Consider the following 15,633-nt stretch of genomic DNA (forward strand, 5'->3'; position numbering starts at 1 on the left):
CAAACGGCATAATCGTTATTGTTTTGGCGAAAATTATTATGAAATGCGAACCAAGGAGTTTAATAACGAAAATTTACCGATCAACAAATGAAAAGAAACGAACAGAAAACAGATTGCATTCTGTACATTCGGGTACAAGAATGTAAGTGGAACAAATAAATCATGCATTTAGGGCGTATTTCGAATTACCGAAAAATAAGCCAAAAAATTATGGATTCCCTCACAATTTTTACTGACACACCAGTCGCAATTGTTTTTAATTCAATTTTATCCAAAGATGTAAAGATTATCGATATGTGTCATTGTCTATGTATAGGTCAGAGAGCAGATTTTACTGCGCGCAAATTATTTGTACGGGGGTCTAAATAGGAGCAATCTGCGCAGTTTGTTGACGGCAACGGTGCGTATGAAAGTTGATTTTTTGGTAGAAATAATTTGAAGTAACTGAACTCTGATGTTGGTCCTTTTTCCATATAGTCCCTTTTCAACTTTTAGCACATGATAGTTTATATAAAGAATGTGATGGTGTTAGTGAGTGCGGAATTGTTATCTGTTAAATCAGATTCTCTCAATAGTCTAAAAATTCATGCAATTGACAATAACAATGTAAAAACAGATTCATTAATTAAGCGTAGCAGAGAAGGATTTCGAACAAAGGACTGAATGCAATAAGGCAGCTTTATGTGCAAGCGGAGGATGTGGTATCCTGACGAAGGAGGTAAACAGCAAAAGTAAAGAGAACATAGCCTTAGCGAGCATAGGCGAAAGCATAGCCTCAGTCTAGATAGAACCGGCAAGCAGTGTAGATGGAAATATCATAATTGAGAATGCTGGATTTCCAGCACTGAAGATTGCTGATTTTCTAGCAATGGAGTTTCTAGCAATTTTCTGATCAGCAATTTATATTGCTGTAAATTTTGCTACCAGCGAGATAAAAACCAATAAAAAAAAATTTGTTGTGTATGCGTCGGTCAATCGGCGCCGGACCCTTAGGTTTATGTAGGTATTTAGGTAGGTGAGTGTATGCATAGTGTTTTGAGAAAACAATATCATTTGTTTCCAGATTCTTGTATCATAATCCCTGTTAGTTGATTTGAAGTTCATAGCTTCATCACTTGTTATTGTCATCAAAAAAGTGAAAAACGAAAAAAATAATGTAATTTAATTTATTGTTATTCACCATTCCCGAAATTTTAAGGTCTTGTGCGCTCTCATTCTAGTCAACTAGCGCCATCACTGGTATAAATATGAATTATTGAGATGCTGGTTCATGGGAATGGTGTCCAATGTTTCATCAGCTCATCAGTGATTAAAGTCTAGTAGTCATGAAGAAATTTGTCCATCAATCGACGCAACGCACGACATAATGAACCCACGCGATAAAAAGTTCCTGTACAACATATTACATGCACGAAAAGCCTTTTATTTTCTAGCAGCAATACAAAAACTAAAAAGTGAAATAACTGAGTAAACGTTTTAAAATATACCCCACATTGTTAACGTGCTTACTTCCAAGTGAATGTCCAAAAGCAAGCGCCAAGAATGCTCCCTGCAACATACGTAAATTCATCGGTTGAAGCTTTTCGTTACTCTCTGACGACTTTTTGGTCTTTGCGCCTTCCAAATCCATTCCATCCAAATCTGGACCAAATTGGCTACCAAACATTCGCTCGTACTCAGCAACAGTTATGCGTTCTATAATACCCGCCTCAAACAGTCTCATGATGCTACAAACAAAATCTTGAACATTAGTAAGAAAGTAATAAGAAAAAGCCAAACCCGAGCGTACACTTCATTCAAACTGTCCAAAAACGGAGACCCAAACTGCACGGCAACGGCTGAATATCTGGTGTAAACCGAATGACTCATTTGAAAGCGATAGGCTCCGTAGCGCTTTGTATTGAAATACAAGGTTTCGCGTCCTCCAAAGACTGCTCGTTTAGAATTCCTCAACAAGATGCGGACTCCTTCTTCAACTGAGGACACCAAATAAGATTCGTTGTGCGATTGACGTTGGGTTATGCGATACAATCGGTTTAATATACCGGTGCTGTTTACCAAGGCAGCCTGGAAAGCGCTTTGCCGTTCTACCAGCAACTGATAATCGCTAGCCATCATGACAATCTCCAATTGTTCTAACGTGTCTGAGCAATAAGTACAATTTCTTAATCAGGTATCATTGATAAACATGTTCTTACACCTACTTATGGGACTTTCCAAGGCAGGTCGAGCTAACTGCGAAGTAAGTTGCGCTGAGTAAACGTCACCAAGAACGTAAGTTGCGCACAGCCACAAAAGTATAGAGAAGAACCTGGCGACATGGCCATTGTACGGAATGGATGCAGCTGCAATTGGAGATATATGTCATTAATTGTTATATAGTTTGTTAAAACGAATTATTACATTGCCTGAGGTAGACGTTTATCGTATACCAAACACAGCGATCTAAACTCGGATGCTTTGGAGCTCCAGCTATTTCAGAGCGTACAGGTATTCCATAGTTCATTTCTCTTATATATTGCATGTGATAAAACGATGGTCCTGTTAATATCCGAAGTTTCTTCGTTTTGCTTAGATTAACCTTTACCCACTCCTCAAGACGGTATGGTAGAGCTATGATCATGTAGAGTACTGGCCCCGACATACAGATTGTCAACAGAACCAAAGGCCATACGGTTAGCTGGAAAGGCCTGACCAAGGCCAATGCTTCATTCAACTTTCTTGGAGCGTGTGTTACGAAAGCAGCCGAATCTGCTAGAGTGAAAAAAGAGAATTCTACAGCCTGCATCCGTTCCCAAGTAATGGCTACGTCTCCGAGGAATAAATCCACCTCTCGGCGCTGCAACATTCCTATGGCACCAGTGAAACTAGCGTTACCATCGTTAGCGGAAATCAAACCTTGTATTTTGTCTTCCGGTTCGACATATTTGAAGCTGAAATTCATACGGTTTGCTATAAGCTGCATGAGGTTGTGATCTCGACCACCAGTTACGTCGAACAAAGATTCATAACTTTCGCTGTAATTATTACAAACGAAGCGTAAGTCCGGATCGGTGGTGTTTTCGGATTCGTTTAATTTGACATACTTCACAAAATGCCACGGTGGTTTCTGTGGGGTGTAAATAAAATACATATCTAGATAAGCACTACAGGCAGAGACGCGTTCAAGTTGGAGTATAATAGAAGAGACATTTCCAAGGCTGCGATACTTTTTCCCATCATCACGATGGATAGAATCTTAACTGGGACGATTGACTGCCGAGTAAACCAAGCTTTGCGGTGGAATGTAATGAGCCCGATGACCAACGCTTCAACGCCGAGCGGATCCGAGAGAACTAGTCGACGGAAGTTTACACAGAAAATCCTTCCCTATTCACCACACAGAAAAATATTTTGTGAAAGCGATAAGATTTTGACAAAAACTAATAAAAATTTCATTTTAAACTTATCGTTTGATTGGAAATAAAATACACCTTTTTTTTTAAATTTCTATCGAAATGTTTTTTTTTGGGTAAAACGAATAAAAATGTGTGGGATCAAGAGAATGATTTTTTTTGTTTTTACAATTGCTTATTTAGCTTAACACTTCTTGTTTAAAGAAAAAGAAGATATTTTTTTAAAGGAGTTTTGGGCTATATAAGCGGAAATTGAAGGAGAAGGAAGCAACCATCCAAAATACAGATTTGACGAAGTATAAGTGGGAAAAACTGATCAATAACATGACTGAAAAAAGTGTGCGCCGGCCGATGGGAAATTGGTACCAAGAATAAAGTAAAAATGTTTCTTACAAAAAAAAAAACGATAAATATTTTTTTTCAAATTTTTTCTTGTATAACCTTACTTTTGTTTCTTTCAAAGAAAGTATTTCGATCAAACGACTGGTTTTTTTATACACGCATTCGTAACAGTTCCATTTCTAAATGAACTAAGCTTTAGGTATTTAGTGGTATGAATAAGGTTTAGCAATTGCTTCGATAGCTTTTACTTAGCTCGAAATCAATCAAAGCAAAAATCCAAAGCATTTTCTTAGTTTGGTATGAATAAACCTTTGCTTAGCGGATGTGTACTAAAGTCTTAGAACATAGCTTTTGCTTCGAAAAATAGAGCTATCCAACCAGCAGAATCTGAAGTATTCTAAAGTAAAATGAAAGAAGACGATCAGAAAATTGAAAAGTACGGCTAAAGTAGCCTTGAAGTCGACGAAGCGGTTGGTGGGTGTAAGAACGCCCGGATTTTTTTGGGTAAATGCGTGCTCGTATGTTGATGTTTAAAGAAAAATGAAAACATATTCGAATATTGTCAAACAAAAAATTGCCTAACTTTAATATTTATCATAAGCTCTTCCACATGTATTCGGATCGGGATAATCCGATGTATAAACAAAATAGCAATAGGCGCGCATTTTAATTTAGATTTTTTTTAAATCTTAGGATTATAACAAAATTATATAAAAATGATAGATCTGTATAATATTTTAAATTATTACAATTTATTTCTTACTTTCAGCCAATTGGGACTTCTTCCACTATAGCCGGATTTTTTAAAATTTGAAATATTTACTAATTGATTTGTTTAATTTTATCTTAGACGAATGATTTTATACAACGACAGGAATATGAAAAAAGTTGGGTTATCACTTCGAATTTTCTTTATCCATGTTGAAAATGCCTTTTTGAATTGTTTTGAAGTGAAATATTGCTAATTTGATAAATTCATGACGTTATTAAAGATTTTTTTTATTGGAAAAGTCTGCTACCGAGCATGCTTAGAAAATAAAGCAATTGCTAGGAGATTTGTCGAGCAATTGCTTCAGATTTGAGCTTTATTCACACCAAACTAGCTTGTTCTAAAAGTAAAAGCTCCTGACTGAGAAAACAGCTGTCAAAAAAACTTTATTCATAACAACCGAAGCAATTGCTTTAACCCATTCGAGACGGAGCTCTTTTCACGACATTCGAACTCACAGTACTTTACTCTTAGATAACTTTTAGGTCGTTTGGTTTTCATCAAAAACATTTGGCTTACATTTGAGGATTCCATTGGTATAAAAATATTATTTTTCCGAGAAATAGTAAACTCATAATGAAAGATTGTTCTGACAAAGGCGCAAAAATTCCATTGCACACACGGTGTGCAATCGGTCTCGAATAGGTTAAGCGACTGCTCGACTGCTCGATTTAGTTTAGCAAAAGCAATTACTAGGTTTTTTTCATACCACCCATTGAGGCGCTTCAAAGTTGTGGTGAATGTGCTCGATTTTTCATATATTTTTCGAATTCGAGCAGTTTTAATTCAATTAAAAAAGTGTTCAAAAAAAATTATAAAAAAAATCTTAGCTTTGCACCAGATGTACATTGAAACATGAAGAATCGTTAGACATACTTTACTCAAAATTGATGATTTTGGCACTGGCACATCTCTGATCCTGAAGGCCTCGATATATTGATGCTTCAATGAAACCTAATTATTCCATCTGGAAAAAAGTGTTGTGATACTAAACGGCAAAATTTGAAAGCATTTGCTCATCTGGATATGAAAAAGCAGAGTAGGACATTTACTTTCAACAAGCTCCGGATTGAAAATATGCATGCCATTCGAAGTATTTGGCTCACAAAACTGCTCGAAAATAGCAAAAGCAATTACTAGAGCTTTATTCATATCAGCCATTGTGGCTATATTGTGGCTTTCTCGGACTATCTGAGCAGATTTGATTGACAAATGTAACGAGATGCGGTTGAAGGGTGAATTCTCCCTATTTCCTAGAACTTACAAAATCCTGAAAACTAAGAAAGTCATCATCGCGATGAAGTCCTGTACGACCAAATTAGAAGAATGCTGGAGACATTCTTGCGTTAATTTATAGGAAGATCATTAACGAAAATATTGCATGTTTACTTACATGGATAACAGGAATAGTGAAGACACGGCCTTCGAAATTTTTGTAAACATCTGTGGGAGTGGGCAGCAATGGCGTCTTCTGGAAGGTCATATCATTCCCATCGAACCAGTTTGCGCTTAGAAGTAGTCCCCTATTGTTTGGTTTTGCTTGGTTGTAAAAGATACGAAACACATTCTTCCGTGGGCTGGTAATCACCGACACTCGCAGTGGTTCTCGCATCAAAGAAGGGTCCAAGTCTTGGGGCACCTTGGCAGCACCCCAGTAAAACATGTACAAACTGAGCCGGTGCGCCAGGTGGCGATCGATCAACTCGTTCAGCATTTCCTTCGGATGGCAAAACACCAAACTCGTCGTTTCCACTGAAAGTTTGAGATTTTCTGCAATGTACTGAAAGTAACGTTCACGATTCTTAAAGATGCAGGTTGGGATGTTATTGTGATGGATCATTATCGTAAGACGATCGATTTTATCGATTTTGGTGCCTTTGAGCACCAAAATTGCCAATGTTTTCGGAGCCAACAGGTTGATCATTTCTGATATACCCAGAACCATTCCGGTGTTGTTCGATTGATCAGGTAGTGCTGTGAGATGATCATGAAAACCTACCAACGTCAATTGGAATCAAAATTGTATATAAATTTTCCATTAAAATGAAATTCGTATCAAATCGTGAAAAGATACTTTACCGCGGAAATTTTCACACTTTCCTATTGTGAGAAAAAGTAGTAAAAGATGGTTTAAGAATTTCATTTCACGAAAATTATTTAGCTTCGTTGAGTTTCCATCGAGCTTTAGTACGAGTGGCGAGCAGCAATTGCCAGCTAACGGAACAACGATTGTGATTGTAAACCGATTAATAACTTCATAAATAATAAAGCGAACTTCAGTTGAAGCTGTCATTGTAACGGACAGCATGAAGGTTGAAATTTTGTGGCACGAATGATGGATTCGTATGAAACCGAGCCGATAGGCTTTCATCGCATGGAACTAACGTTTATTAAATTTACACAAGAATAAGTACTCATAGCCATCAAATTTTGTAATTGTTAAATTCGAACTAAATTAAACCCACCCACAATCAATTGCTAGTTTCTGCATATAATATTTCTCCTTAGGAGGGATGTTGTTTGTATTTTCTGGATCCGGGAAAAACATTTCCCTTTCCTGTGATATGAATTTGCGATACTGGCAGTCATGGTTGGCATTTGGGATTTTATTTTTTTTCTGTAAGTTCTTTATTTGAAACGGCTCATACCTTTAGGCTTTAAAGCGGGCCATAGACTACACACCACATTTGTACAAATTCGATGAAATTCAATGACATTCTATCGCTGTGAACACGATTTGTATCGTGTATAGCACTGCTTGAATGAGCGCTCAAACGGTTTGAATCGAAATATTTTGTACAAACCACCCTCTGTGGTGGTTTTTTGTTGTTGCTGTTTTCGCCAGCAATCGTTTGTGTTTGCGCAAAATTTGTTTGTATCGTGTATGGGCGAGCATAAATCAAACAATCGTCGTTGAATCATCGAATTTGCACATGCCATTTGTGTAGTCTATGGCCCGCTTAACCTTCCAAAGTCGATCGGGTCAATATGACCCGAAGCGCACATTCAAATCATCATAACTCTTCGAGAAAAAATCGCAAAAATTTGATTTTAAAAACCTCCCTGGGGAATCACGAAATACACAATCTGTATTACCAGACAACTGTCTGTGACCACCGGAAGTGCTCCCTCAAAAAAATCCGTAATTAGGCTGTTCGGGTCTATATGACCCGAGAGTTTGCGTAAGTTCCCCTGGCCGCATTCGATGAATTTTAATACATTGTATAGATAATTTATTCTTGTTTCTCAATATCGAATAAATAAGTCAAAATATTTTACGAGATCACCAGTAGCTGATTCCGAATGAAAAAAGTCTCGAAAAAGAGCTCTTTTTAGAATGCTTATAACTTGTGACAGATTCCAAAAATTGCACTGATTTTATAATACATATTTGGAATTGTCAAGAATAAATCTATTCATGGATGTATAATTTTTTGGTGGTCCAAAGAAAGTTTTGGCCGCTATCCCGGATAATAGAAAAAATTCTTACTTCAAAAAAGCTACCCAATTTTGGCTTTGCATTGCTGTATCTCGCTTACCAATGGACCGATTCTGTAAATTCAAATTTAAGATTTTTTTTGTTAACTTTATTATTATTTTCGTAGAACATAAATGGTTCCTCAAAAATCTCAGTTGTTCAGTATATTGTAATGAAACTCACATCTTTTTTGACATTTTTCAAACTCCTTCTCGTATCGGTGGGTTTACGGGATTTTGTTAGCGTGATTTCTCTAAAATTTGAACTCAAATTGAACACGTTAGAATCTCCTCATTCGATGGGCATACTTTTTGTGTGGTGTTTTGAAAATTGGTAGGAAAGTTTTTCGAATTTACTGAAAGCTGTCAGATTTCAACCAGTTTGGCCCACATTTTCAGCAGGTTGGTGTACAAATCTCGCACCCCTTACGAAGCCGCGGGAGAAAAAAATCCTTTAGCTTACTTTTTTGTCACTCACCAAATCTACCACCCAACCCAACAGCAGCAGGAACTGCCGTCTCGCCGCGTGGTTTGTTGATTGATTGTGCTTATGCTGACACCTACCTCTTTGTGTAGTAAATGTTTCGATTTTAAAATAGAGAAAGATTATTTCTCCAAATTGCAATAAACTTCTTAAATCTTTTTAGATATTATCATTAGAATTCTTCAGTGATACATTTGTTTGGAATATTATCATGGTTCTTTTCTTTTATTTCAAGCAGTGTCTACTGCAGGAGAAACAAAATCTATGATTTAAGTAATAAATATTCTGAAATTTCAAGCAAAAACTTTAATCTGAAATCTGAATATGAAATCTGAATCTGAAATCTGAATCTGAAATCTGAATCTGAATCTGAAATCTGAATCTGAAATCTGAATCTGCAATATGAATCTGAAATCTGAAATCTGAATCGGAAATCTGAAATCGAAAATCTGAATTCTGAATTCTGAAATTTGAAATCTGGAATCTGAAATCGGAAATCTGAAATCTACAATCTGAATCTGAATATCAAAATAGATTCAAGCAATACCTACCGACAACAATGAAGCATTCATTTCGTTATCAGCATCAGTTCCTCCTGGGCTGGGTTGGGTGGTAGATTTGGTGAGCGACAAAAAGAGAGCTAAAGGATTTGCTTCTCCCGCGGCTACGTGAGGGGTGCGAGATTTGTACACCAACCTGCTGAAAATGTGGGCCAAACTGGTTGAAATCTGACAGCTTTCAGTAAATTAGAAAAACGTTACTACAAATTTTCAAAACACTACATAAAAAGTATGTCAATCGAAAGAGGAGATTCTAATAAATCACTAGGTATATAAAAGTAACCAATTTGAGTGAGTTATAAGCATTCTAAAAAGAGCTCTTTTTCGAGACTTTTTTCATTCGGCATCATTATTTCGTCTGTCGGCTTCGCTCTCTGACCAAATCACCCATCCGTACCTACTCGGAGAGCAAACAAACACGCTGGACGTGCTGCTTGTGGTTCTAGAAATTCAGGAATTATTTTACGTTTATAATTTTCATATTTTTGTGAAATCTCACAGCGTGAATTGTTGCACCTCACTAGAATGTACACACTTAATCTTTTCTCCTGTGGTCGGAACGATTTCGTCCTGTATTTTCAACAGCTGAAATTACAGGACAAATCTCGGGACAGAAAATCACTACAGGAAAACAACTGTCAAAATTACCTGTAGGGTCGAAACGATGTTCTCCTGTGGTTTGCAGGAAGGTTTCGAAATTATCCTGTAGCCTCGAGACTATTTTCTTTCAAAATTTACATGTAAAATACGGATATATTTCGCACAAAAAACCCATGTTAAAATTGAATGAACTTTTATTGATGAATTTTTTTTAATAATATCAAATGGCTGCTGCATTCTGTTTGTATTCTTCCGGTATATTGCCTGAAAAAAAAACAATGGAATGTAATTCTTCATGTAACTATTTATTCTGACAACAAATACCTGAAACTTGGTGTGCAACAAAGTATGTTGCGACGGCCAATTTCAACGGCCGGTAGATCCCTTGGCGTAGAGGTTCCTCCCGCCTGGCTACCAGCATCACCGATGTTTCCGCTGAATCCTGGCCGCATCTATGAAATAGATAACAAATAAGAATTTTCGATAGTGGTATCAAGTGAATTACTTCTTTTTTTTTTTAAGACAACACAATTTACGGCTCACTTTTTTCACTGTTTTTCCTTGGCTGATGGATGGCTCGTCTGGAGGAAGTGTCCTAAATGGCCGTAAGAGCAACATTTCGCCGCTGATTTCCTTGATGTTTGCTTTGGGCTTTGTCGTCACAAATGGAAACTTTACGTTTCTTTCCGCCAAAGGCAAAAAAGAAAAACTATTTATAAAAAGCGAGACAAAAAACGGTTGACAGCTGAGGTTCTCCCGTGATACAGGACGATTGTGCGATCACCTGTACGTTCGTAGGAATTTCATCGCGAATTTCAGAAGAAATGAAGCGCCCCGAGATTCGAGAGGGGTTTCGTTCGAACTTCGTTTAAATCAAGCAATTTCCCTGTGATTCGGATAGTCATTATCCTGAGGGGGGAAATTGCAATCTTAGTGTGTAGATTCAATTTGCTTTCCAGTGAATATACTTTTTATTGGTGCAAGCAAGCATAGTAAAAGCACTGAAAATCCAGGTACAACCTGACTGTGGACCACAAAAACAGATGAAATTTCAACTTGTGAAAAAAATCGCACAAAGTAGTCAACTTTGAAAAATTCCAGTCAATTCAATTTTCGTTGCATCGAAAATCTAAAGACCACAAAATGTCAGAATTAGAATAAAATTTGTAATGATATTTTTACAAAAGTTCTACCACCGCTTGAACAGTTTTAACTAGCAATCTAATGAAAAGTAGGTTTTTCAGACTATAGTGTTTGATAAACTCGTTGAACGAGTGTCGACAGCATAACGTGTTCGGGCACCGCGACGTCGATTAAGATATGAATTTTGAAAATAAAGCCAGTCAACGTTAGACTGTGTACTAAGCAACATCGATTCTTTTATCTCCATTTAAATCCAAATCCCCAAACATAAAAGTGGCGACGAGGCTGTTAAGAACCCGTGCGCATTATAAATCTATTAAAAAAAGAAAAATAAGTTTCACTTTCAAAAAGTAAATAATTTGAAGTCATAAATCGCCGTTACTGCTGCTGCTGTTTGTGCTGTTGCTATTGTTGCTGCTGTGGACTTCTGTGCTTTGCTTGGGAAAGTTGAAAATTTGAGCCAACGGAAGTGATTTTGCTGACAGTGTAGTATCACGTAAAACAATTTAAGCAAGTTTTGATTTGCGGACGTTTTAAAAAAGCATCACTTGTAAGGCTTTCTGGTGCCGTTGTAGGCATTTTTAGTGAAGAACAGCCATTTTAAAACACCAATTGTTTGATTTCGCTGCTATTGTAGCCATTGTTCGTGTTGGTAATTTACTATCAGCTGTTTCAAGAAGAAGCTGTAAATCGAGAGTACGTCTCGTGAGCTTGGGAATTGAAGGTTGATCATTTGCAAAAATTGAAGTGCGAAGGATGTCCACTTTCATTGGTTCGGTCGAGCCCTACGTTCCGGGAACAAGTTTTTCCGATTACGCAGAGAGATTGCAGTACGTTTTCGACTACAATAACGTACCTGCTATTAACCGGAAATCTCTTTTTATAACGGTCGGTGGTGCATCTGTTTTTGCTGAAATTAAGAAGCTATACCCCGGAGTCGAAATCAGCACTTTGGAGTATGACGACATAATAAATCGACTGAAAAGCCGTTCTGATAAAACCCGTGGATTGATGCAGAAGCGCGAAGCATTTTATAAAAGGAATCAAGGTAAGGATGAACCTGTGGAAGATTTCATACTTGACGTGAAATTGCTAGCGGAAAGCTGTATGTTTGGGTTAGTCAAGAGTAGCTTGATTAGAGATAGACTGGTGTTCGGCGCGGCTGACAGAAAAGCTTTCGAAAAATTGTTTGAGATGGAAGATCCAAGCTTAGAAGACGTGGAACGTATTTTGATTGCCAGAGAACATTCTCTTAAAAATGCGATGCGAGTTGAATCGCAATCAGATTTGCGTGTGAACGTTAGTGCAGAATTGTTTAACGACAGGAGGGAAAGGTTTCCAAATCGCGGCCGTTACGATCAGGATCGTTACACATTTCGGAACCGCAGTCGCAGTCGTTCTCGTGGTGAGAGAAATGTTCGAGGAGGCGTTTTGTGTAGCTATTGCAACATTCGAGGACATACTAGGCGAAACTGTTATGAACGTCAACGCTCACAACAATCTATTCGCTTCATGGAAGATTCTACCGAATCTGTGGCCACGAACTCTAACTTCAAGCGTGTGGTTAAAGATTCAAGCATTTCGAAAGACGACCTGGAGTGCATGAGTATCACTGAAGGAATAAAGGTAAATGATCCTGTTTTTGTTTTACCGAAAATAAATGGAGTTGGTTTCCGAATTGAAGTAGATACTGGGTCTGCGGTCTCGGTGATCAGTAAAGAAATTTTCAAAAAATATTTTGATGATTTGAAATTGAATCCATGCAAACGGAGATTGTCGGTTGTTGATGGTAATAAATTAGCGATTTTGGGAACCATTGAAGTGAAGGTTTTTCTAAATAGTTTGATGAAAAATGTTTTTTTGATTGTTCTTGATGTTGCAAAAATGATTGTTCCGTTAATTGGAAGAGATTGGCTTGACGTTTTTTATGATGACTGGAGAACACAGTTTATGTGTACAGAAATCGTAAACCATTTTGAGGATATTAACGAAAATGATATAGATATTTCTGAATTAAAACTTAAATATGATTGCGTTTTTAATAATGACTGTTCTATTCCAATTAAAGGTTTCAAAGGCGATCTTGTTCTAAAAGATGAGAGGCCTATTTTAAAAAAAAGCATATTCTGTTCCTTTGAGGTTAAGAGAAAGAGTGATAGAGCATTTAAGTTCACTGGAGAAAAGCGGAATCATTACTCCGATTAAAGCTACACACCAAAAATTTTTTAAATTTACACGTGCCAGAAACGCTTCAAGACCTAAAATTATTTTGATCTATTGATGAAAAGATTTAATTTTATGTTAATACGAACGCAACCACACACACATCAACAAAAACAAACGAAATTTAAACTCATGAAGACCTATTTTGTTTGATTATGTATCCAAAGATCTAATTTCACATCAACTCAAATGTAAATTTTCCTACATATTTTTCACTTGAAAGCAGAAATCATTCGAGTTGATGTAGCCAGTTTTTGTTTGTTTACTTCCGAGAATTTACGGATCGCGAATCAATTTTTCAGTTGTTTTTCTGCATTCTCCGAAAGTAACATTGAATAAATAGAAATAGAGAGAAATAGAAGTTTCAGGTTTTGTAAGTTTACATAGAGCTGCAGATTTGATTTTCTTACGGATTTGAGGTTTGTGCAATTAATTAAGATTAGCTACATCGAGATAAAACAGCATTCACTTAAACACATTTCAGCTATCTGTTGAGCAGAATGATCCTGACTCTCGGGCAGTAAAAAGGTGCTGTTCTCTTTTTTCTAAAGTCTTATGCCATATTCGTTTTCATCTGGTGGAAAGATGGTTGTGCACCAACTGCTGTCATCTTCATATAAAAAAAACGTTTTGACAGCACTTGGTGCACTACCGGTGCACCACCAGGATGAAAACGAATATGGCATTACAATTACACCGCTGGACCAGCGGCGCTGGTTACACCGTCTCTCCTGCGGTGCGGTACAGGAGAGAATGTAAACAAAACGGCACAACAACAATGTGCAACCCTGGTAAAATACCGTCGCGTTTGTAAAGACACCCGCGGAACCGGGAAGGCGAGAAAGGTGATTCTCCAGTGTTAGCTGTGATCCGATGTATACGACCTCCAAGATGTGGTAAGAAAAAATTGTTTTTCATCAATATACATATATATTTTGATAATTTTAATTTGGTCCAAACCATCAGGCCGGGTAAAATTCGCTCGTCACCGGGATGGCCTTTATCGGATTGTTCGAGAATCGAGATATTGTGTGTGGCTGTGTGTGGAGTGTGGCTGCTTGTTGCTCTTCCGGAAGCATCAACTATCAGCAGCAAGAACAACAGCAGTGATCTGGAAGAAGATGGCCGACCATCGATATCGTTTACGGAGCATCTGGCATTAATCGTGACCCTACCGCGAAATCAGTGGCAAACGAAATCGATAGCCTGAACTCAAGAAGTATTCGCGCCACAACCACAAACCACAACAACAGTAAAGAAACAACAACAGTGGATCCGGCAGAATTCTTTACTCAGAACAGCGTTTTTTGTAAGGAATTTCTGTAATTATCTCTTCAGGTAAGTAACTTTCATATACCATTAGAAGCTGAAAAAAACTCCTATAGTGAATCTGTCCAATCTCTCTTAATAATCAATCGATTTTCGAGCTTTCGTTTAATTTTTATCTCGCAAAACAAATTTTGTTCAATAAAAAAATTAAATTTTCTTTATCTTATCGGTACGCTGTTTTCTGACCCTTTTTAATAATAAATAAAAAAAAGTTCATGTTTGTTGATCATCGGCAGAAAACATTTTATAAAAGATACATTTTGAAATTTATAGGATCAATTTTGATGATCAGGACCAACACAAAATGAAAGATGGTCAACGGACGGCAGGATAGCCTGTTCTGCAACATATCGGAACATCAGCAATACGATGGAAGAGAAGAATTGGTTTGCTGTCCGAAGCCTTTCCGGTTCAATATGATATAAAGAGGAGTTTCGATATCCAGGATGATGAGCAGATGCTGACCAACACTGACAAGAAAAACTGATTTACAGAGAACTAGCATCGTTAGTAATTCAAAGAAAAATTATATAGAAGCACGATATATGCATGTTTGTGATGAATAGAAAGAAGAATTTTAAGATTCAAAAATTCTATTGAAGGATATCAATTCTCGTTGCTTTCGGTATGATGAATGCCAAAATATTTAAGGCTTCATAACCTCACTTAAAAATTTGAATTGATTTTAAAATTTATAGAGAAACGATTTCATATTTATGACTGATACGGTGTACAAAAAATGTACAAATAAAAAAATTTATATCTTTAAATACTTTTAATTCAGAATAGCCTCTCTAAGTTGTTACTTCCAGTTTATTTTTATGTAAAGGCATTAATACTAAAAAATTAAGGCAGATGAATATTAGTTTGATAAGTACATCTTAATTCTTAGAAGTCACTTCAACTATTATAATCATCAACAAAACAAAAAATAAATGGTAAGACACGCAAAACTTGGTTATATTAAGGAACTCTAAATGTGAGTTTACCAAGTTTCAAAAACCAGTTGTGATACAATAGAACATCATCTAAATGAACGCAAACTTTATTAGTTTATAGTAATTGCTGTAGATCTAAACGATTGACTCCATTCTAAACAATCTTACCTTTATGTGTGATTTGATAGTTTTTTTTTTCAATGAATATGTAAATGACACAAAAAATACACTTTTTGAACGGGCTCAATGCCGAAAAAAAAGGCTCCTTGATTTTATTGAGCTTCTTTGAACATCTTTGAAAATAAAATCCCAAGAATTTTATGTCATCAAAAAGTTGTGTCTTCAATTTTATGTTCCCGAAAATTTATGTCTT

At 36.7% G+C, this 15,633-nt stretch overlaps 1 protein-coding gene and 1 long non-coding RNA gene across 2 annotated transcripts; one reads left to right on the forward strand and one right to left on the reverse strand.

The window, feature by feature from the left end:
• Window positions 1–1,191: 1,191 nt before the first annotated feature.
• On the reverse strand, window positions 1,192–6,705 carry LOC129739943 (ionotropic receptor 40a). Its single transcript, XM_055731493.1, has 7 exons — window positions 6,586–6,705; window positions 5,900–6,501; window positions 2,404–3,109; window positions 2,205–2,345; window positions 1,790–2,144; window positions 1,510–1,727; window positions 1,192–1,447 (listed from the first exon to the last, which is right to left on the reverse strand). The coding sequence occupies exons 1-7, from the start codon at window positions 6,647–6,649 to the stop codon at window positions 1,317–1,319; spliced, it is 2,217 nt and encodes a 738-aa protein (XP_055587468.1). The 5' UTR covers window positions 6,650–6,705; the 3' UTR covers window positions 1,192–1,316.
• Window positions 6,706–13,691: 6,986 nt separating this feature from the next.
• LOC129739962 (uncharacterized) lies at window positions 13,692–15,633 on the forward strand. The gene is made up of 3 exons (XR_008736036.1): window positions 13,692–13,889; window positions 13,960–14,331; window positions 14,596–15,633. It is a non-coding gene; the product is annotated as an uncharacterized LOC129739962 (long non-coding RNA).

Source organism: Uranotaenia lowii, chromosome 1 (assembly GCF_029784155.1).
Source record: "Uranotaenia lowii strain MFRU-FL chromosome 1, ASM2978415v1, whole genome shotgun sequence".
NCBI lineage: Eukaryota > Metazoa > Arthropoda > Insecta > Diptera > Culicidae > Uranotaenia > Uranotaenia lowii.

Coding starts and splice junctions, on each gene's coding strand:
- LOC129739943 (XM_055731493.1), bottom strand. CDS start 6,649: ATGAAATTCTTAAACCATCTTTTACTACTTTTTCTCACAATAGGAAAG. Junction 1,728..1,789: donor TTGGACAGTTTGAATGAAGT/GTACGCTCGGGT, acceptor TTTTGTTTGTAG/CATCATGAGACTGTTTGAGG. Junction 1,448..1,509: donor TTTTGGACATTCACTTGGAA/GTAAGCACGTTA, acceptor TTCACTTTTTAG/TTTTTGTATTGCTGCTAGAA.